Consider the following 24,227-nt stretch of genomic DNA (forward strand, 5'->3'; position numbering starts at 1 on the left):
AGTTAACTGCAGATGCACCTGGCAGAATCACTGATGTAATGAGTTAAGGGATAAGGTTATTATCCACGGTGGTGGTGCTGCAGTAGCGTTGTCACCTCACAGTAAGACTTTCCGGTTCAATTCTCAGCTAGAGCGTCTCTGCGTGGCGACATGCATGAATGGGCGTACCTTTGTTGAAGGTTGCATCAGAGCTGGCAACTCTGTACATAAAAATCTACTGCCAATTAGCGGACCGGTGTTCCACTGTGGCAACCCCCAACTGGGAAAAGCCAAAATACACAAAAAAAAAAAAAAAAAAAAAAAACGTGTAGCACTGATGCACTGTCTAGTTCATAAATGCAATTGTGTACTGTGTCCATACAATGGTTATGGTCTTATGGGTTAGGCAGGCAGAACTTTAGGATGTGTGCAGTAATAACCTGATCAGGGCAAATCATGGCATTAGCAACAGAAGTGAATGTGCCAGTGGTGAATGGAGGGGAGCAGGAATGTTGCTTTAAGACTGGATAGGGTGAATTGGAACACTGAGTCAGTGAAGTCTCCGCTAGCAGGTTGCCACCAGCCATGTCAAACATCTTAATATTTTCCTGAAAACTTCCAACTCTGCTGCGAGAAGAGTTTCCAACATGTACTGAAGACAAGTGTATTACCAGTACAGTTGCTTAATGCATAGTTCTGGATGTGTCATCTTACCAGTGGTGGTCAGCTTCCCCATTTGGGATGTAGTTTTAAAAGTGGGGGCAGCCATGCCTGACAGGAAAAAAAATGAAAGAAGCTTTAATTGCTCAATCAGGTTTTTAAATCCACCAAAACTAGGGTGATGCAGAAAGATTTTACACAGCAAATCAGTTCAAATACCTCCCTGGAGGAAGACATTCTGCAGGCCCACAATTCTTTGCTTCATATGCAGGTAGTGAATCATTGCTAGATAAACTACATTGCATGCCAACTGTAGCCTTCAGTACAGAGTGGCAGTTCAGCTCAGCATACGTTTGAGCATTAGCCCAGTATTGAGGCCTGCCCTTCACTGCCAGACTGACCCCCACCAACTATACCTCTTCCAGCACAAAGTTCCTCTTTCATTGTATATATAAAAAACTGCATCACTCCCATAATAAAAACAATTAAAACAAAGTTAAATTGTCCAGATAAATGCAAGAACAATCATAGCTGAAAAAGTAAACTCAGATTTTTTTTATATTAGTTTATTCCAGCTGCACAAACAGTTTTGAAACTCACAGCATCAGATTAATATCCAATAGCATAAAAAGAGGCAAGATTCAAGTCCCATCAGCTGTGTCGTTCACATTCAGGAACCATTGCGTGTCGTCCACCATCCACAGGGAGTGTTACTCCAGTAATAAAGGAAGCTGCATCAGAAGCCAGAAAAGCAATAGCCTGAGCCACTTCATCTGATGTACCTGGTCTTCCCAGGGCATGAGCCCTCTTGCACTCTTCAAGAAACTAAATAAAAGAAAGCAGTCATAACCAAGGTCAGTCTAATACAGCATTCATAGGTCATACGGCAAAAACATGATTATGTGAAATTACCATCTGCAGCCCTGTGACATGGCATGCATAATCACCTGGAGTCACTTTCCATGGGAATGTGGAGACTATTCAGCCAGCCAGAAAACCAGTTACCATATTCCTTTGCACCATAAAAACTACAATTCCAAAAAAACATAAAAAAATTGGCGATTCCTGGCTTAGTTTGCCTAGTGCCTTGATGCAAAAATTTGGAAGTGTGACTTGAAATGGACAACTGCACCAAAAACAGTAATAAGCAGGGCTGTGTGTGCAATATATGTAATGCTATCTTGGCACATACAGTAGCTCATTCTGACTAGAGTTATCCACTAGTGATATATAGCCCGTTTTTGACCACACAGTAGATTCAGTCTATGCTGCAGGGCTACCATTGTGTTAGCACCATTTTGAGCTACAAATCCACCCCCTTCTAGGTGCCTTCTGGTTTATAGTTGGCCATTTAGTAAGTATATGCTATTAAATGTTTCTGTAGTCCAACCCTCCTACAATCAAATCTTTTGTAGCCTTGATTTACAAACACCATTTTTAAACTTCAGTATAGCCCCTTTTTCTTTTAAAACAAAATGGGACTGCACAAACACCTGCAACCCTGTGAATTGGTGGCGTTACCAATCTAGAAGGGAACCAGAATCTGTTAGGGTTACCATTTCCTTTATGAACTTAGTGCAGCAACCTAGCTCTCAATTCCTGTATTGGTCAGTTGCCTGCATGCATCAGGAGGACCCCTTCCTTAGCAGTGCAGCTGCCTTAACATTCTCCATTGAATTAGAACTTCTAACTTCCTAAAATCAGCCTAGTCTTCATTGGATGAAGTACTTCCTTCTGTACTGGACCCTGTAAAAATCTCTGCTAAACCAAGCTAGTTCTACCAAAGCTTAATTGAACCAACTAAAATGAAAGGAAGCCATACTATTTTCTGGGTTTTTTACTGCAAAATTCAGGCTCACCTAGAACTATAGTAGCAGACTCAGTTTCATAAGGTCAGCCTGCTGTTCCCCTACTCCCCAAAATTCCCACCCACACTACAACTCCATTTATTCTAACCATAACCACACCCCTGGCAATACTACCAGTGTGATAAACCTCAGCCCCACAGTTACTATATCTGGCCCAATTTTTCTAATACTCCACATCACCCACCCCCCCTTTTAGCAATTCCTCTTAGATTGCTCATTTCTAGGAAAGTCACTAAACGGGTCATACCCCTATCCTACAAGTCCACCTCTTCTGCCTCCGCTCATTGTACAGCACTCAAAACCCATAAAATGAATGTAATCGTATTGCATCCAACTTGTTACCAATGTATCAGCCAACTTTGTATCACCTTTCATCCTGTCCTGGGCATCACAAAACAGTGAAACACTAGCAAAACATAATCTGACTTGATATACATCTTTGGTTTCACAAATTACAACTCCCAACTAAAATGCCTTAAAGGAACCAAGGCTCAGTTCTAGACTGGATCTTACAGATCATAATATTCAAATTCAGGTGCTCTCCCAGACACTAAAATTACCACTTACCACCTTATACTTACAGGACAGACACCCATTCACCAAAATGCCACAATTATAAAATATCCTGTAACCCAACTACACAATCCTTAAACTAGTCCCATCCTAAAAACACTACCTTAGAAGTGGTAGTCCATTCAAGTTAGGCACCCTTAAAGCCTAGCTCCAAAAAATAAATAAATAAATAATCCTGCACCCTGGTTAATGTCCACAAAAAAAACTGCTAGTATAACAAAGCTTGGAAGGAATGGCAGAACAGAAATGACAAAATTGGCAAAGCTACAGACAAGTGCACAAAATCGGGGAAAAAGCATTTAAAACCAAGCAGAACCTCCAAAAATTTGGCACTGTTGTCACTACTCACCCCAGGGTCCAAACAAAACCCCATTTCATTCACAATTCCCATCCCCCAAACATACCACACTCCCATCCCTCGATCAAAAACTTCCAAGGCTCTTTCAATATCCAACAAAATTAGTCTCCCACAGGGAGACATCCTTGGACCCCTCAACAGCTTTATAATCCCTATACTGCCTCCTGCCAAAGTTCCCAATTTAATATGCCAAGGACTCAACTCATTTCTTCCAACAAACTGCCTTATACATCAAATTGTGGCTCAGTAATGCACAACTCTTACTCAATCTCAACTTTTGTTAAATACAGAAATCAAAGTGGTTCTGCACACCAAACTCGCCACAGTAGGGATGCTGCCAACACTTGAGCCACTACACTAACCACAACCTATCTACTGCCCTCACTTTACGGTGCCCCCATTCCAACCACCTCCAGAATACACTAAAGCTCAAATCCCACTATAGTAAAGTTGCAAGATTTGCAACAGGCAAATACTGTCTACCACTGTTCTGCTTACCCCCATTAACTGGCTAGAACTCAAAACTTGCATCCAGTTAACAATTGTCCATACAATGATCTACAAACCAGACATCTGTCCCACCTTAAATTCAGTATTCCAACTCTACATAACTAACAGGGCTCTCCATTTTGAAGACAGCTTCAGAGGCTCTACAAACACAAAGCTGCTGGCAAACTATATTCTCCTCAGTGAAACTACAGAATGCATTACCCTTTGATAATCAGGACCTCAACTTTCTATTCAGGTCATGTTCCAAAGCCAACTCTTTACCCTAGTTCAGTTATCCCACTCCCAGTTCCTCCTAGTTAAATTATCCCACTCCCATTTTCTCCCCCCAGCTTTACCTGTATTGCTACCACAACCTCTACCTGTATTGCTACCAGAACCTCTACTCTCAACCTTCCTCTCCCATCTTAGATCTGCTTACTTACTCCCAAGCTCCTTGTGCTAATACAGTTCTTGATTCTTCATTTTAACTAGATTTCTCTGACCAATAGTCACTTTCTAGTGAAGACATGTGTATGCAATTCATGATGCAACTGCACCTCCTATGCAAACACCCTGCTACATTTTTGTGCATCTTTAGATACAATTGTTAATTTGTTTTTGTAAATCTCCATTTAAAATTTGACTTGCCATTATGTAAAGCTATACTTTTTTTTTTGTTTAGCTTTTCTCCCCAGGCCTCCACTTGCCCAGTCAGACTTTCCTAGTAACCAATCTGCCTATACTATTTTTGTGAGGTTAGTCAAGCGCAAGCATTCAAGTAGTCAAGGTCTGGAGTGATGTGTAAAATTAAGAGGTTATATTATAAATGGAACTGGCCAAGTACACAGGAGTAGACAGGGTCTTTGTCATTCTTAGGGGCAATAGGAGGCATGAAAAGTGGGAAGATGAATGTCAAAAGCAGCTTTTGAAGAATTGCCATTAGCAGTTTCAAGGTTTGCAGAGTATGAAAGTTTCCATTTTGAAGCACTAATTGCATATTCTCTGAAGTAGGCCTCTGAAGACAGCTTTTCTTGAAATGAGTGCTCCATTAGTAAGAGTGGGGAAGAGAGCCAGAGTGATGTTTAGGGGAAGATGGGTGCTCCATTAGTAAGACTGGGGAAGGGAGCCTGAGTGATGTTTAGGGGAAGATGGGTGCTCCACATGAAGTAGCTTGTACAAGCTGAACAGCTCAGATTCACCCAACAGTATCAAGTGAAATTTTTCTAGAGAGCAGCATTACATTCCAGGTATACTAATGGAGCAATATATAGGATGGAACTGTGTCATCTAAATTCAGATATTAAATGGGATACCTGTTACACAGGACTTAAATCTCATTTCAACTCCTGTACAGCATTTAAGGTGATTTATATTTAAACTGTAGGTATTCTATGGGGCATGTAACATTAGAAAAAAAAAAAAAAACAATGCCTTGAACAGATTCATTGTTTACAGTCACTTTGTTTATGGTTGGAAAGGTTTGGGCTGAAGCTGGAATCCCACCTTGAACCACAACAGATGCTATTTTTGAAAGTGCTACATAATGAAATGCAACTCCAGCTGGAGTTAATCATAGGTCTTTCAGTCACTTCTGACTTTTTACAACACGTGTGCTCTGCCTAAACAAAGGCACATGTATTGTGAAAGTCAATCATACTTCCAACAGCAGTATTCATAATGGCATTATGCACGCTGGCTCTACATTAAAGTATTACAAGCATACTTGCAAGAGTCAACCAAGTTTTAGTCTACCCACTACCCTGCAACACACTTACCAAACCCCACCCCCCCAACATACTTACCCAACCCCCCCCCCCACCAAGATTATAGAAACATCCAGCAATATACCTAGCTGTTTAAGCCCAGGGCACTCTTGGAATCAACAGTCCCGGTGGCTATGCTTAAGTTGGAGGTATTAAGTGAACACTCCATAAGGGGGGGGGGGGTGCCATGTCAAACAGGTATTGACCCCACAGCCATAAAGCCCAATTTGTTAAAGCCAGAGTGCATTACATGAGATTACATCTGATTTTATAAGCTAGACCTGCAACAAATGCTGAAAAGTAATTGTAGAAATTGTAGAGCAGTGACCACTGCTGGAGTTATCACTAATCCAGATGTATGGCTAAATTTGCAGGCTGGATGTCACCCAGCTTCTGATGTTCTTACAGCAAGGGCTAAACTGAGCTCAATACAAAACTTAATGGTAACAAACAGGCTTCAACTGTAGGATTGTCACCTTTAGTTAAAAAATGCACACCGTACCCCTGCAGACATCTATTTGATCAAACTGATGGTGAGGAATCTCAAGTTATTCCTTGAATTGCAATGATAAAGGCAGAACATAATGTTTAAGTATCGATCTAAACATCAAGACCCAATATAATTAAGTTCTACCAAGGCAGGCTTAGGCTCTCCACATGCACAGGTTAACATGCTGCATTGTTCCAGACCAAGCCCTTCTTTACCTACACTTAGATTGGGTAATCTTCAATTATGGCAACCTGGTAACTGAATGGACAGCTGTCATCTTAGAACTTGTTCTGTCCTCCTGCATATAGGCAGCATACAAGGAAAACACAGGCAAGATAATTGCCTGACTTTGAAATCTGAGAAGCTCGCACCAAATCTGAAACATTTACCATGTTCTATTCTAGAGGCAGTTTTCACTACTGGCAGTTCTACAGAGACTGCTCACCTAGCAAAGATATGCTCACTTGCTTAGGACAACTAAAATAATTTAACTAAAATAATTTACCTAAACAGTCAAAAGTAGTTCAGATACCAAAATCTTACAAGTTTGGTGCATCACTGATGAAATTAGCCTGGCTTGTCCAAAGGGTGTGCTTCATTCCTGAACTGTAGGATCACCCTTATGGTGAAACAGCCATTTATACCACTGGAGATGGGCACTATACCCAAAGACAAGCCATTCACCTACATTGTACACCCAAGACTCGACAAGCCATTCACCTACCTTGTACACCCAAGACTCCAGCTAAAAATTACTTCTAGGCAATTTTGTAATGTGAGTTTGCAGTACAACCCCACAGTCTAGCCCAAATGGGTGGGCAAAGTGACTCCAGTTAAGTTTAGGCAAGGCCTTAAAACTTGATACAATGGCAAGTATGACAATTTATAGTACTATGTAGCACATTAAATCAACGGCCCTGGAGCATTACTTTCAGTCTAAAGATCTTATTTGATATTATGTGACTTGAGCAACAGGAATAAAGCCTGCCAGTCAGGAATAAAGCCTGCCAGTCATGAATTTGACCATACAAGTCCTGATGCACACACTCACTTTCTGAATGTTCAAAGAGATTCCAGTTTGAGGAAGCTGGCAAGACAGCTTATGCTTTCCTTTAGTTGGTCTTGCCTGTTGTGCATTTGCCTTTAATTGGGTTTCCATGCCAATGTCATCCCTTTAGTATGCATACTTGTGCACTTATGTTAGTGCCTCAGTATGGGGAATTCTTGCCTTTAGTGCCTCAGTATGGGGAATTCTTGCCTTTTCTGCATATTTTATCCCTGCCTGCACTACCATATTTCCTCGACTGTTTAGAATACTCTCACTTGGTAAGAGATCTTGAGATGTCCAAAAAGGTAAAAACCAAGTATGAATCCTACTTTTGCCTGACTTAATGTGTTTTTTCATGAACTGGTGAAAGATTTACTCACCAACTAAACATGGCAGCTGTGCGAGCATTCTGCGACTCAGGTTCACAGTCTTGCTGCAATGGTCTTTCTTGAAAGAGTTTAAAGCATTATGCAGAAACAAATCATGTTATTGTTTCATTTTAATCTAGCTTGGGAGTTTTAGTATCAACATATTGCTTTAGAGTAGGGTTGGGGATTACTTGTGGCATGAGCAGGCATTTTAGCTGCAAACTTGCACTAGCAGTTGCCAAGACCTTACCACAGATCTAGAACTACAATACCAGCTTCATGTAAGAGGTCCAGAAACTTATTTGTAGCACATTAACTATATTAAGAGGAAGCAAGGGGTAGGAGGCAGCCCAATAGGATAATGGCAGTGGCTAGATTAATCTCTATGGCTGTTCATCTGAATCAGTAAAATTTAGAACAAATTCCCTCCTGAACGAGAAAGATGATGTCCATTTTGAATATCCAAGAGCAACCATGGCAGTAGATTTCTGTGAAAACTGGTCTTGGGGCACAGAATGAATAAAGTGTAGGAGAATGTGAATAGAGTGATTGGTAGATGCACTGTGGTGCAAATGGGTACATAAGATGGCCAAAGCAATAACATGAAAGTTCACCATGGCAAGAAGTCAGTTACATGTACTTTTAGGTAGGACAGATGAAGAGCAGCTGCAACAGGGGACAGGTAGCCCTAAAGGGAGAATTGGTTAATGGGGTAAAAGAAGCCTAGCAGAGGAACAAAGGGCTGATCACCCAAGTAATCTTTAGTCTGCAAGAGTCTGGGCAGAAGATAGATCTGCAAGTATTGATGAGGAGAGACTGTGGGCATGTGTAATCACCGACTAAAGTGGTGAGACATGAATGCTTGTGCATATAGGTTGCTCGGGAGTTAGAGATTGAATGAGCAGCAGTATAGAGTGCCTCAGATAGGTGGTCAGAACAGTCAGTTAGAAGCCTTGATGGACCTGGTGAATATGGGCATACTGGGGCAATGCAGCAACTGCTGCATGTACAGAGGATCATCTCCTACTACCCAACACTACAACCTGTGAGAGATACACTTACATAGCCAAACTGGAAGCAAAGCTCTCTCCAGCCAAGATTGTGCTAGACAGTCAAGAGAAGGTTAACACCTGCATCACACCTAAAGCAACTCATAGCCCTTCAAAACCCACACCATCAACACCCACACATAGCAAGAGTCAGGCACACTGATGTCCCACTCACCAGACTGAACAAGGAGAAAAGTTAGTCAGCTGCCTGTCAGGTGCCAGGATCCGCCACAACGCATGCACTCAAGTCACTCCACAACAAGTACAAATATGACTGTCATTGTCCATGCTGGAGTGAATGACGTACCTCTGGACTGCATGAAGAGACACGGAAGAGCTCTTGGATCATGTGACCCAGGCAGGTATGACTCTAGCCCCGAGTAGCATCCTACCTTCACCCAGAATGATACCACAGTAAAAGGACAAAATGATTGACTTAAACAATTGGTTAAGCTTCTGGTGTCAAAGGGGAGCCAGTATTTGTCTGCCTGGGAAGACAATCGACAAACCACGATTCTTTGCCAGAGATTGTCTGCACCCATCACCCCTGGGATTCAGGTTACTGGCTAAAGCTCTTGCCACCCCTATAGTGCCTTTTTTAAGCAAGGTTCAAAGGATAAAACCACCACCGTAACAGATAGAAGCAGGCAAAATCTGAAGGTAATGCTACTTAATGCTAGAAATCTAAACCTCAAAATGCACTCTCGAGGCACTCCTAAATGGAGAACATAGATATTTGTGCAGTAACCGAGACCTGGTTCAAGGCTCCAGAGAGCACCCCTGCAATACCAGGCTACAATTCTTCACACTTTTCAGCCACAAGACCAGGACCCAATACTAAAGGTGGAGGAGTGTCCATATTCACACCTCCAGGTTAGTTGCCCAACACAATGCATCTGAAATTCTCCAGGTGTAACTAACACTAGTTAAGACTGCAATCCAAATTGTAGCTTGCTACAGATACCCCACCATGCCCCAAGATTCTCACTACACCTTTCTAATCATACTGGAAAATATTAAGATACAACCAAACACCCTAATACTGGGCGATTTCAACTACCCTGCCATTAATTGGGAAAACTACTCTGGTACCAACTCCTTTTCCCAACGGTTCTTGGAATTCATAAATTCCAATACCCTGGATCAGCTAATCCATCATCCCACCAGGGGCTCCAATATCCTAAATTGGGTCATTACCAACATGGAAGATAGATGCTCCACACCAGTGGTCACCCCCTCATTGGTCAGGTCCAACCATAAGCAAATCACCCTTGACATCCACATCCCACCCCCACCCAGTAAGGAAACCTTCTCCAAAGCCAACTTCAAGCTACTGAAGTCAGAAGTGACAACTTCACAACACCCACGCAGACAGGATCTGGAAGTTAAACTGCAGAATCCTACACTAAGGCACTGTACGAGCACATCCACTCGTGCATGAATCATGCCATCCCAAATAGATCCAAGATGATCTTCTCCAAAAAAAAAAAAGGAAGCCAATCTGGTGGTCCCCTGCTATAAAACAGAAGGAAGAAACTGTTGCAAAAAAGAGGAAAATCCCAGGATGCAAAAAACTCTCACCAGCCTCAGTAAGAAGCTGAGATCCCTCAAAATCCTCAAAAGCTAGTTACGAAAAAAAAAATTGCCAAGACAACCATAAGGCATTCTATAGTTATGTTAAGAATCTAAATGGCAATGCTCAGATCTGCTCTGAGTTGCAACAGAATGGCATTAAATATACTGATCAAGGATATTGCCAATATCCTGGCAGATCGATTTAGTGCCAACTTCACCCCCCTCTCACCCCCTAAAGGGCCCATCTCAATACCAAAAGATTGCCAAATTCTGATAATCACGGCCACACAGGTAGAAACCACTCTCCAAAGCTAAGAATACAGCATCCATGGGACCAGATGACATCCCAGGCTGTGTACTACAAAAGGCACCTCACCTAAGTGTCATGTTTAATCATAGCCTCACCTCAGGCTTCATGCCCACTGAGTGGCGCACAGCTACAGTTATCCCACTCTACAAGGGAGGATCCACCTTGGATCCCGGAAACTACCGTCCCGTCAGTCTGACAAGCCTGATCTGCAAGGGCATGGAACGCATCATCATGGAACTTGGCAACCTTCACACACTGGACCCCACCCAGTTTGGGTTTGTGAAGGGCAGATCTCGACTCCTGAATCTGATTGGTCTCCAGAGCTGTGGACGAGGGTAAGGTGGTCCACACAGCCTATCTGGACCTCACCAAGGCCTTTGGCACCATCCCCCACTCTGGAATCATAGATGAACGTACTAAGCTGGGCATAAATCCCTACGTCACTTGATGGGTTGCCAACTGGCTTATTGACAGAACTCAGACTGTAAAAGTAGCCAACTCCAAATCCAGCTCCAGACAAGTGACAAGTGGAGTACCTCAGGGTTCAGTCTTGGGACCACTCTTGTTTGGCATCTTCTCTGAAGTACAGGCCAACACTAAGGGACTCGGGCTAACAGTTTGCAGATGACTGCAAACTGGGAGCCATTATTGAATCCCCAAATTATGTGGATATTCTACAAAAGGGCCTTGCAGAAAGATGCCTGGTGCCAGAGCCATGGGCTCAAGCTTAATGCCAAGAAATGTATAGTTATCCCCTTTGGAAAAAAACATGTACCCATGAATTACCACATAGGTGGCAGGACACTAAACATCAAAAGTGTGATAAGATACTTCGGGACACAGGTAGACAGTGGTCTCACATTTGATAACCACATCGCCACAACAGTCATGGCACACCTCATCACTAAGGGCTTTTCATCCAGAAAAAAAGGATGTCATTGCCCCACTGTATTCATCCCTCATTAGACCCATTAGAGTATAATGTCCAGTTTGGTATGTACCTCACAAGACATCTGCAACAGCTGGAAAGGCCACAGAAGTACCTCACTAAAAGAATCACAGGCCTAAAGCAGATGCCATATACTGACAGTCTAAAAAACTCCAGCTATACATTGTGGCATATAGTCTACTCAGAGGCGATCTCTGCTTAACATACAAGGCCATGTCAAACCCTGAGCTGTTGGACACGCTCCACTTAAAGAAATCCCAATCCCTCAGAGCCACACTCCAGAGATCTAAACCTGGTCATCACAATGAACAAAACATGCTGGAGGGATGAGACTCCCCATACTCTGAAATAGACTGCCCATACATATCAAGCAGAGTGCCTCATTGGCCCTCTTCAAAAGGAACCTTGATGACTGGATGGGAGATAGGAAATTCCCAGGGATCATGTTAGTCACCCTGCTAGACAGGAGCCCAGAGAAGTAAATAGTGGGAAGAAATATCCAGGGAATGGTTATGGCTAGGCTTGCATAGGCCCTAGAGCCGATTACCTAGGTTCATAGGTTGGTACTAGGCTATGTCAAGGAAAAGGATAATGTGGGAGAGCTGGCAGTTGTCTCAGACAAGTCGATGAGATACCAGACAAGGACTGGGGCATGGAAGAGTTGAACTCTTCATGGAAAATCTGCATCGGCCATGAAGACTGGGGTATTGAGCTTCAATGTAGACAGGAAGTGGGAGTCAGGATCTTTTGATCAAATCAAGCAACTGGTAAAGACCATTCTAGATGTGGTCCTTAAAAAAAAACTACAAGAGGGTGTCATGATGGCAAACAGTGATCATGCCACTGATTTTAGACCAGAAAGTAAAATGTGGAACTTTAGAAGAGTGGATAATGCTGTGGAGGTGGTCTTAAGAGTGAAAGGGGGCAGGAATGGCAAGTTGTAAAAAGGCATGATTGCCACAAGAATGAGAGGCTACCAAAATATGGCAAGAGACTGGACAAAAAAAAAAAAGGGTGTATAGTCAGCTTGAGGTAGCCAAGTAAAGGACAGCAAGACCATTATATAAATTAAAAAAACACTGGATCAAAAGCAGCAATACCTTTTTGAATGAGGATCACAAAAGACTAAAAGGCAGAACAGTGGATGGACTAATTTTCTCCATCTACCAACTATACTTCCTCCTAGGAGGAGGGAGAAGACTGGCTCATTTTGCAGGAGTCTATCCACTATGTTTAAAGAAATGTGACCCGCTTGACAGTTTACAGCTGAACCAGTAGATTTAGTACAAACATTTCAGAAAGGCCTTAAGGCCTCTGCCGGTTTTACATAAGAGGCTAGAGTTGTTCCTACCAGAGTAGGTTAGGACAGAAAATTGCAGCAGACAGCATAGGTTAGGACAAAAATTAATCAGTGTCACTACTCAAAACCCACATCCCTTGAGAAGCAGACTGTAGGAGGGTGGAACTGATGGCAGAGCAGGAGTTTCATGCATAGATGGTGGCACCACCAAAACAGAAGGCCAAGTGTGTATCCTTTGGGTAGATATGCAAAGAGGTAATTCTTCCTCTCTATAGGGTCAGTCAGAACCCACCAAGTAGTGCGGGGTTCCAGGAGTCATAAGAAAAAGGAATTTAAGCTGCTGGAATGAAAGACTTCAGGGAGGCAAAAAAAAAAAAAAAAAAGATTCATAAGTTCAAAGGAAGGGTGGACTCCCCACACTTGACAGATTGGGGGGGGGGGATCACTGGTGCTCAAAAATCATGTCAAGGAGCTGTACAGAGCTAGTCATAGTTTTTGCCAGTACTGGCTTTGAGGGGGCAGATGACAGGGAATCAGCCCATTAAATTTCCAGTGGGGTGAGGGTCAACCAAGACAGGTTAAACAATTAGTGGTTGTTTGGGCCTTTATACCCTATGCAACATGCATATGAAGTGAAAGGGGTGGGCAATGGGGTGTTTACACTAATTTCTGCAGGGGCCCTCCCATCTTTAAGCACAGGTGGTAATTTCTCTGATTCACAGAACGTGGGTGTTGCAAGTGATTTCAACCCTTACCCCCCCCCCACTCACTACAAGAGTCAACCACACCTTTACTCCTGTCCCTGCTTGGAGTATCCAGTAGCAGGGCTGCTACTCTAACCCTGGTCATATTCAAGGAGCCATCCAAGGAGACAAGCTGTGTAGTGGTCAGCCAGGTGGCGGGTACCAGACTGAATGGACTAGACTAATTTATCCCAGATTTTCAGAGGGTGCAGGACAAGAGTAAGGTGGCAGGAACTGAAGGTACAACATGTGAAGACTGCCAACCTAGTCAAATAGAATTTGGTACACAAATTTGTGAATACTGTGAAATGCAGGCTTGCTTCTTAAATATTTTGTGAAATGTTGAACTTGTACAATGTGGCAACATTGCCATCTGCTGTAAACTGAATCAAGCATTTCTTGTTGGTCCTTTGACATTAAAATTGACACTGCCTTTGATATTTACAAATCTGCTCCAGTCCGATTAGATGAAGGCTTCGACTATGGTTTAAGGCTAAAGTTAATTACCAGAATTTACATGTGTAATGTTCTTTATTGCTCTAAGTGTAAGAGTGTAAATGCAGTTAGCCTGGGAACACCAGGAAAGTGTGAAAGGATTAATGTTTTATCAGAACTGCAGTTTCAATTTAAACAGTGAAAATCAGAAGGCATTAAGCATTTGTCTTGAACATCCAACTCAGCATCGCCTTATACTCTTTATGCGAGTAGTAGGTTAGAACACTCAGCATCGCCTTATACTCTTTATGCGAGTAGTAGGTTAGAACTGCATTCTCCTAGTCGCAGCAGCTAGGAATTAGAAAGCGTTTGTGATGTCAGAACTGTACCACTGATTAAGTATTTGTGTGATCTCTCTTGACTAGCACTGACTGTTTAGTAGAAAGTATTGTCTTGTGGTTTTAATTGGATAATATTGCACAGTAATAATTGGACACCCTTTTAAGGGCCTTTTGAGTAGCTGAGGAGTATTAGTGGGTGGTGGCAAGTGGAACTACTCTATAGTCTGGGGAGAAAGGGGCACAGCTGGAGAAACTGTCAGCCTTCACTAAGAGTGTCTGGGTGGTTGTATAAACTCGTTTATCTCGTGTTACTTGGGCAGGGACATGAAACACTGTTTGGACAGAGGGCACTAGAGGTTTTAGCTTGTCCACTAGGCCGAGATCTGGACCATATAGCTGTGCCAGTGGGGGAGTCTTATTGGGGACCTGGAAAGCAAGGCAGCACCCAGCCCCAGACTGATCTCTGTGTGATCTTATGGGAAATTGAACTTTACTGTATTTGTTACCATTTCCTCCTATACAAGACGCCCTCTGGTGTTAATGGTGAGGATTGAGGCTCCTGCCAGGGCATGGGCGTCACAATACATGTCAAGGCATTTAATCAGACTAGACTTAAAATCTCTTCCTTGTGTTAAGACAGTATGCGCTCCTTCTGGATCTACAAAAAACACTGCTAGCAAGAATTGTAGAAAGGACCACTGTCCTTCATACCAGGTGGCACTAGAAAAGTTTACCTATAACCTCCCCAGCTCCTGAGCATTCATGAATATATGTCTCCATCCTAGTTAAAACTAAGACATTTAATGATTTTCTACATTTCAAGCTAGGGTGCTATGATGGCAGGGCTCTGACCTCAAGTGTCCTTCATTGCTAGTACAGTCACCAATTAGTGTTCCATCTGAAAATGCAAGACAGAAAGTTCCAGTTAAAGTCAACTAGTGGCAAATATTGCTGGTCAGAATGTGTGGTTTACTCTGCTGATAAAAGTGCGGCACATGTCACAAGTCCAGGTCAGTACCTTCCCAATGGCTGATTGGGGGGGGGGGGGTGAAAGAGTAAGACAGGAGTTTTGGAAAGTGGATACATCATTCCAGGCTCAAATTCCTTGCTCATCTCTGCAAGTAGTTGTCAGTGGAGTCATCCTAGCCACTAAACTCTTGATCCATTTCCTACAGCTACAGATTTATGTACAGTTTACAATGTTAATACACAAGTCAAGACCATTGAAAAGGAGACTCCTACAATATCATATCAGATTATTTTCCACTGACATGGTGCCATCTAAAGAGCTCAGCTACTGAGACTACAAGCAGTACAGCCAACATCTATGAAGTTCACCATAGCCATCAGCCTGTCCTTGGCAGGCCCCATTAAATGGAAAGAGAGTTTTCTGGGTGTACATATATTGCGACATGCACATTAAGCCAACATTTTCAGAAAATGTGCACCAGTGGTAGTGATTAATAAACCACTATTTTTCTGCATTTAATACAGCAACACATACTATCTGGACAGCATTCTTGATCTAGACACCTGCATTTCTCTTTTTGGTGACACAATCTTATGAAAAAACAGAAGCAGCAAATGAGCAAAATTCTTTACTGGTGCTTTTGTTACCTTGACAAATTACCTTCAAGGAATAACAAGCCAACACACATTACAAAGCAGTTCCAAATCACACAATGCCATTTTAACACTAGGTTGCATGATACCACTCTCGATCTAGGACAAACTACAAACTAAATGTATGTTGAAGGTCAGGATTCTTGAGCACTCTGGTCATATTAGGAATAAGAATTTGGAAAGGCCTTATGTAGAACATTTTGTCAGGGTTCATGGGGATCTGATGCTAGTTTTTTTCTATAGTATTCTGGCAAGACTTATTTCTTGCCAGAGGTGGAGATTTCATGGCCAGTCTTTTTAGGATAGAAAGTAGGTTTATTTTGAATTATAATATTTTGAAGCCTAGGGGTATTTCAAATTAAACAAAGTTAGGACATTGGTTAAGGATTGGGAAGAGGCAACTCCAGTCTGTACCACATCTCCCCAGGCAACATCCCAGCTGGTATCCTCTACCCAAAAGGGTCACACCCATTCCTCCTTACCAGTTTGGGTCAGCTAGGCCATAGTTGGGGCTTTATCCCTCTATACAACTGGACCAACTTCATCCTGTAGCAGAAGTCTGCAATTCCCAAGACAGATGCAGAGATGCTGCTGGTTGCCACCATGGTCTCTTCCCTACATCTAGACCTTAGACCCATTGTGTTGGGGGGGGGGGGTCAGGAACTTTACAATTCTCTATGCAAATTTTTGCTTCAATTATATCCTGGAAGGCTAATAGTAGCACAACTGTAAAGGAAAGCTCACCTTTGCATATTCTTCCCGACCCATGCCTGCTCGTAAGTGAATGCCTGTGACAATTACACCAGGACTGAAAGAAAAAAGAAAATCCAAATTAGCTCAATGGTATTAACACCATTCCCCCATGGACACTAACCACTGCCCACTGAATAGAGCAACCCCAAAAATTCTACTCCCATTTCAGTTTTGGCACTTACCAAACAGCATTCACTCTCACTTGTTTTGAGGCCAGTTCTACAAAAGTGGAAAAAATATTTTTTTATTACATAAAAACCGAAACCTGCCCAAGTCTATCTACCCACCTTTCCGTACACTGAAGTTAGTGCTTAACTTCATTTCCACCCTTGCAATTATGCCAGTTATATATTTATTCAAGAAAGTTCAAACTCTAGACTTTCAGCAATAAAATTCTACCTCCATTAGTTTTACACTTTATGGTAAATTATCCCCCCCCCTCAAACCCATAAGCAGACAGAATCAATAATAGTCCACTCACTAAATGCTCTGAAGACAGCGGTAGTTACAATTCATAAATTTCTTACCCAATGCTGCACCTCTTGTGAATTGATTCATTGCAGATTTAGACATGCAATAAGCCAAGAAGCCAGGTAACTGCAACACAAATGGTAGAGAAATTAACTGGTATGAAAGAACCCAAAAGAGTTTAGACAAATTAAAGCAAATATTTGTAGGTAGCACTGGGGTACATTCAATGCCAAGATAGTCACATCTTCTGCATACACTAGTTTCACCCAAAGAAATACAACAAATAGTCCAACTTGCCAATATGGACAGGTAACAAAAATTTCAGCCCTTTACCAAATCTTATGTAAGATTTTACAAAGCTTTAAGCCCCTTTGCAAGTAGGGATCTTGACTCAAAGCATATTTTGTATGCAGATTAGAGAATCATTTTGGCTTCCTAAAATGGTTAGCTGTAAATAGTTACACAACCTTTAACCATAGTAAAAATGTTCAGTTCCAGATATTGGTATCTTCAAGGCATTGTGGGGAAAAAGCAATTTGACTTCACACTTACTGTTCTTAGCCCAGCAAGACTGGAGACATTCACAATGTTTCCTTTACTTCTGATTATGTGAGGCACTGCCAGATGAGTAAGGTAGAAAACAGCTCTGCAATACAAAATTATTAAAGTTCAACTCTGCCATGTTAAAGTACACAAAAGGCTAGGTGTACCCACCCATCCCTCCAAATATTAGGCTAGTCTATTGTATTTTTATTGGATGGCTGATAGTGATTAGAAGGGAATTGAAGGCAGGCAAAGCCAATTTTAAAATTGTGGCTGGTGACAATATTCATTAACCAGCCAAAAAGTAGGCAGACAATTCATACCAAAATTCAAGTCACAGTAGAGCACTTTGCATTGCAATATATGCAAAAATGCAAACAGGATAAATATAGCAATTAAGTTTCTGTATGCAGTAATGTTTCCCATTTTACTTGCTTTCTTATTCTAGTGTTCACTAGCAGCATATACCAGACAGGGAAACAAGGTTCAGCTGCAATGTAGTAATAACAGAGCTTACTGGACACATCTGTCCCCCCACCAGAGTACATTTTACCCACAGTCTTTCCTACAAGATCGGACTAGTATTAGCTTGGCCATGGATCACATCTTTACCAGAAGATACAAGCTGAACTGCAGCCATCCTGACAAGACCAAGTCAAATAAGCAGAACTTTAATCCAAACCCAGTTTACCATCATCCATGGACTCTCTTCAGAACATAATCAGTATCCCCTGCTTGGGAGCCTTGCCTTTTTTTGAGTGTGTGCTTTCATGCCTGTAGAACTGTGGCAAAAAAGTAGCAAACCATAGCACGCCAGCTATGAAATATGGCCAAAATAGGTCTTTATTCTAGAGATCATGCATCCTTAAATACCAAACTTTAGGTTACCAAGGCATGCATATTCAAACTGTACAGCCACAAGCTTCAGTCTAGCAAACTGGCTTTGACAGAGCTGGCTTCTGTGTACATAAGCATTAGGTAGACAAGTGGGCCAGTAGCATTTCCCAGATAACTGCCAGAGGGGTACAATAAGGAGATTCCAAAGCACAGTGGAATAGCCATGGGTGATCCTTTGGACAAATACTGTTCCACATTTCGCCAAGCCATTAGAAAAATTATACCATAAATGGGTTTACCAGAACTGCAGCTTCCTTGGGTAATCAATACATTGGCACCCTGCCATTTCAGGCTTGCACCATCAAAATTGACCTACTTTGCAATACACAATTGTCATTCAAGCTGAAGGGAGAGAACCTGGTCACCCATATGCCCTCCTTTGTGGCAATTTGCCCTCCTTTTACATGGCCTTCGTAATATCCTTCCTTGTGTTCAGGAATTTTACTAAGCAAGTAGTCTTAAGGGTCTACCAAGGGAGGTTTTTGTAAAGTTAAAAAAAAAAACCACACGACTGGTAAATATTACCTTTTCCTATTCTCCATATACTTACCTTCCAACATAATTAAAACTATCCAGAGTTCTATCACCTAGATTAGTGTTCATACTTACCACACCATGCAGACACAGTTTTCCCTAGTCAAATCAGTTTTTCAAAGAGGAATTTCTCAGGCTGCATAATTTGAGCTAGACAGCTTCTGTATTTTTCCACAAATGTCAATTTGTGAAAACCCAGCATCAGAAATGGTTAACAAATGACAGATACCCAGACACCAATTTCCTTTTGCAGTGCAAGCAGGCTGTGTACGTCAAGTCATGGCACTCACTCCATTACAGCTTAACCATTCTTTTGCACTGAAAAATGTAATGGGAAACAAAAAGTCACCACTGTCTGCAGCCCATCAGGGCCACATGGTCTATCAAACTCATTTGTTCCCTTTAATAAAAGGGTGCTGACCTAGAGATCAAGGTAGACATTCAAATCAAGTTGCCCCTCCATATTCAAACCCACAAACACCTAGTGAGGTGTTGGGATGGGCATGCAATAGGCTATACAGTGGTAGCTTCCCTTTACTTCAAGCAGCATTACCTCCAGGCATTCTATCCAGGCTACACCAGAGAAAATCCCCATGCATTCAGGGGCCCACAAGATAATGCAATCTCCACTTTCCCCCGAGAAACTGGCTATGCCCCTTCACCCCCTCAGACTCCAGTGCGTGCAAACTCCATTTTCTGGAGTATATTCACTCCCTCCCCCACACAGTTGTAAGCTACTCATCATAAATAGTGATGCACACTTAAGACAAGCCATCTTGCATTTAGACAATACCATCAGATTTATTCTGCACCAGAAAAAAAAAATCAGGGACATTTGATTACTCTTATTCACTTAAAAAGGTCTTAGCATACATTTCTTGAAAATTGCATATGAAATCAATTTTTCTGGCAAGTTACCAATACAAGGACAGGGCAAAAAAAGCAAAATCAGAATAGCCAAGAGCTATATCTAGAAGCAATGTGCAGGCAGGAGACCGCTTAAACTATTAAAAAATGCAACTAAATGCAGAAAAAGCTTACCTTACATTAGTGTTCATGATTCTATCAAACTGCTTCAGAGTGGCATTTTCAACTGAGCCAAATTCAAATATTCCAGCATTGTTCACAAGCACATCCAGCTGCCCAAAATGTGCAACTGTATCGTGTACTATGTTTCTAGCCACCGCTTCATCGGTTATATCACCAGGCACTATGAAAGCCTAAGCAAGAGGGAGAAAAAAAAAAAAAAAAAAAAAAAAGGGTTTTGAAAACAATTTCCTTCAGCTGTTCCAAGTAGCTACCATATTAGCATTTTTCTGCAGCCTTCTTTGGACTATCAAGGGTTCTAACATAATACATCTACTCACTGAGCAACAAAACGGACCATACCACAGTAAACTGTTGAGCTAGTCAGCTAAGAGTTTTATTTCTAGCTAAAGCACTGTTTTCCCATGTCAGCAAAAATCCCTCATCCCTTTAGCAGTGCATTGTGAGCAAATTACTTTTGGGATAAAAAAATGCTGCTTTAAAGATGGTCAGCTAACCAGATTAGGAAGTTCATAAATGAAACCGCGCTATGATAGTACATGGTCTCCATTTATATAGAAGTTTTTCTAGAAGCCTCATACAGTCCTCTGGAAACCTAGGTGCAGAGCAAAATTAATACTTTAAAATGCAATGATTAGAAAGAAATGCTTGCTCATATTGTTACTTGGCCCACAATGAGGGGAGGTAGCTCTTTATCCAAACAGTCTCTGAAGTAGTAAAATTATTCAATGACTAGTTATGCTCTGTCATAACTGCATGGTACTAAAAGTCCAAAGATCAAAAGCTTAAGACTGCAAGACCACAGCAATAGAGTTCACAGCAAGTAAATTACAAGCTTCTGAATGCAATATGCAGAACCAGAAAAGCATTCAGGGACTAGTGGGGGATACATACTAGAATACACTTTGCAGTTGACAGGAAAAGAGCTACCTTCCCCCAGTTGTGTACAAATTGGTCATCAGCATTCACCTTTGAGCACCATCATTGTTACATTAAGAATACTCCTTAAAATGTTCAATACTATTTTAGACTGGGATAGAGGAAATGGATGTTCAAAGCTTGAAAGGTGCTGAAATGCGTGAATGTTACAGGAAGGGGGTAGCACCAAAAAAATTACCAGACAGTCACAACGTTACCTTTCCATTTTGGCCATCATCACACTGCTCTGCCGTTACTTTCAGTTTGTCCAGGTTTCGCCCACTAAGAGCAACTTTCGCTCCAATTTTAGCAAATAAGGCACTTGTGGCAGCACCTATTCCCCAGCTGGCACCTGTGATGAGTGCCACCTTCCCCTTCAGGGACAACACCTCAGAGGAGAAAATAAAAATGGATTACATTTGTGATTTTTCAAACACATCCATATCAACATCACTTTCCTGATCAATCTCCAAATGTTAATTATGCTCACTAAACCCCTTAATGGGAAACTACATGATGTTCACATTTCTCAGTACTTTTCTTTCCTTGGAAAAGAAAAGGGGTATACACGACTGTTCCTACACCATTTAGTCTACACAAGCTTCTGATTTTTCTGGCCATCTTTTATGTTCCATGAACACCATCTGAGAGGCTGTTGTATTGGGAAAGCTTGTACAGATGAATCTGTCTCACAGAATAACTATTCTAGCTATGAAGGCAAAGTAGGCGTAACTAAACAGAAGTACCCGAAATAAAAGCTTTGCCAAATAATCTAGCCAGGATAGTCAGCGAAAACAAGTGACATTTTTTAGGACCTGCAGCTAGCACGTTTCTCTGCATTGTTACAATTCCTTACCTTCTGCTTTAACCAAATTGAATCCAGAGGCAGCTTTGCAAGCAGTTTGAAATCTGGGGCAGACAATTCTAGCAGGGGTTGTAATTGCACAGTACTGCTGTACTATGTCCATGTCCCAGTTCATATCTGGGAACACAAGCTACAAAAGTTAGTTTGCCCCAGTGTCAAAAAAATATAGGGCAACAAAGCATGAGCAAAAATAGAGCAGTGTACAAGACTGACATCTCTGTTCGTGAGAAACAGGAAAAGAAGAAAACAAGTTGTGTGTGTGTGCACGCACGTGTGTGTGTGTGTGGGGGGGGGGGGGCACAGCATAGACTTAGAAAGCCATTTACAAGCCATTCCACTAGGGGTGTAGTTATGGATAGACTGGGGAGGAAGTCAGTTAGGAAAGGAGGGGTATACAATTAGAGACAGAAAACTGAAAGGGTTGTCTTTATAACTATCAAAAGTTATAAACCTAGCCTTCAAAGCAAGTGATTTCAATACTACAAAGATCATACTATTCAAGGAAATGTGTGTCTAAAGTAATAATGGCTATAAGTCTAAAAAATTCAAAGACAATACTGCAGCTCTACAAAGAATGACAAGCACTTAAAAAAAAAATATGCTACAGCCTTTTGAAAAAACAGGGCATAGAAAGATCTTTAACCCCCAGTCTTTCAGCTTAACTGAAAATATTTGAACAAAAGCTGTTATTGTAACATTTACAGCATTTATTTGCAACTATTATGGATGGATGGATGGATTATTTGTTCTTAAGTGCCCCAAGTGAATTATTTAGTAATGAAGTGCTCGGTAGTAAGGTTTCTGCCTCAAGACTTTGGTTTGAGGCATGACCTCAAGTCAATAAATACTATTCATGTGTGGGTTTTCTTAGAACTGCAGTCTCCTGCCACATCTGTGACCCTCTTCATCAAGTGAGGTATATGCCTCTTTGCACTTGTGGTTGCAGTCATATAGGCCAATTTACTTGCCCATTTAACACAGATCCTCATGGTTTTAAGGATCTTGGCCAGTCTATATGCCCATTTAAAAAAAACACACACACACAACTATAGTTTTGATAATACAACAGTATATATATACACATACACCTGTCAATCCATATATACATATACACACTAACCTATCTTTGCCAACCCATGTACCAATTTTAAGTGGGATACCAATAAGCAGACCAGCTGTAGCTTTTTAATAGAAATAGCTTCTAGTACAAATTGCTATTATACTATTGAACATTTTTGGGGCTCAACATACAGGTCAAATAACCCTCTACATATGAATCACACAGTTAACCATTCCTACTTATGCAATGCTAGTAATTGCAGCCTACAGATCCAAAAAACAAAAGTAATGTATAATAAAATTTTTTGAGAGGGAACATAGATCTACAACACTCCCCATTTATTTCTCAAGTCCACACTGGATCAGATTTAGTATTCCCAATAAACCATAAATGGCAAGTGTGAACATTTACACTTTCATGCAAGTGTATGAATTTGTACCAGTATATAAAGTAAAGCTACAGACTGAGGCAATTATTGAATTTCAGCAATACAAATCCATTATTTGTCATTTTAGTGATCTACATCACACCAGGATATCCAGAAAAAAAACATGCTTTTATGGGGACTTGTCACCATCTTTTTAAACTTGCTCATGGAAGACAGAGCACCAGCTACAAAATTACAGAATAAGCAAACATTCCAAAAAAAAAAACCACACCTTAGCTACTTCCTGCATTGCTGGATTAACTTTAGTACCTCCCTTCCAAAACACTTTCCCAGAACCCTTTTTAAAACTGCTTTTTAACAGTAATAATGTTGAGGAAAGGTGCTAACTATTGCTCCCTAAGTGAATAATTAGTCAATATAGCATGACAATTTCCACCAGCCCGATACTAGTGACTGCAGAACAGTCTGAAGCCTGCCTTACACATAAATTATGTTATTGTGATGTACAATTGTAACTACTTGTACAATTTTAACTACTTGTAGATATGGTTTAATGCTGAGATAATGATGTCTTTTTTCACTGGAAAAGAGGTCTTCTGACAATAAACAGAGGGACTGTAATTCCTTTAAGTGTTCATGAGGGGTAGCATATGTTCAGCTGGTTTGTTTATTCCTTTCCAAGAGAGCAATGGCAGCTTTAGTAGACTTTTTATAATATTATCCATAACATGGTCTGCAGCATTCTGTTTCTTTCTCTTAACCTTTTTGCATTGCTGTCTCAGGTGATGTCTATTTAATAAACACAGCAGCAATGAACAGTATGGACTTTG

At 41.4% G+C, this 24,227-nt stretch overlaps 1 protein-coding gene across 1 annotated transcript; it reads right to left on the reverse strand.

Moving 5' to 3' along the window:
* Nucleotides 1-1,171: 1,171 nt before the first annotated feature.
* LOC122805795 (3-oxoacyl-[acyl-carrier-protein] reductase FabG-like) lies at nt 1,172-23,722 on the reverse strand. The gene is made up of 8 exons (XM_044076059.1): nt 23,669-23,722; nt 21,303-21,473; nt 20,161-20,339; nt 17,698-17,791; nt 17,202-17,271; nt 16,857-16,893; nt 16,666-16,729; nt 1,172-1,464 (listed from the first exon to the last, which is right to left on the reverse strand). Exons 1-8 carry the CDS (start codon nt 23,684-23,686, stop codon nt 1,291-1,293), a joined length of 807 nt encoding a protein of 268 aa, XP_043931994.1. The 5' UTR covers nt 23,687-23,722; the 3' UTR covers nt 1,172-1,290.
* Nucleotides 23,723-24,227: the final 505 nt, after the last annotated feature.

The sequence above is a fragment of the Protopterus annectens genome, chromosome 7.part0, assembly GCF_019279795.1.
Source record: "Protopterus annectens isolate FY-2018-M chromosome 7.part0, PAN1.0, whole genome shotgun sequence".
NCBI lineage: Eukaryota > Metazoa > Chordata > Ceratodontiformes > Protopteridae > Protopterus > Protopterus annectens.

What these genes read in the sequence shown, in the direction of transcription:
- LOC122805795 (XM_044076059.1), bottom strand. An exon ending in ATGATGGCCAAAATGGAAAG is followed by an intron (nt 20,340 to 21,302) that starts GTAACGTTGTGA and finishes CCTCTTGCTTAG; the next exon opens with GCTTTCATAGTGCCTGGTGA. An exon ending in ATCATGAACACTAATGTAAG is followed by an intron (nt 17,792 to 20,160) that starts GTAAGCTTTTTC and finishes TTTGTATTGCAG; the next exon opens with AGCTGTTTTCTACCTTACTC.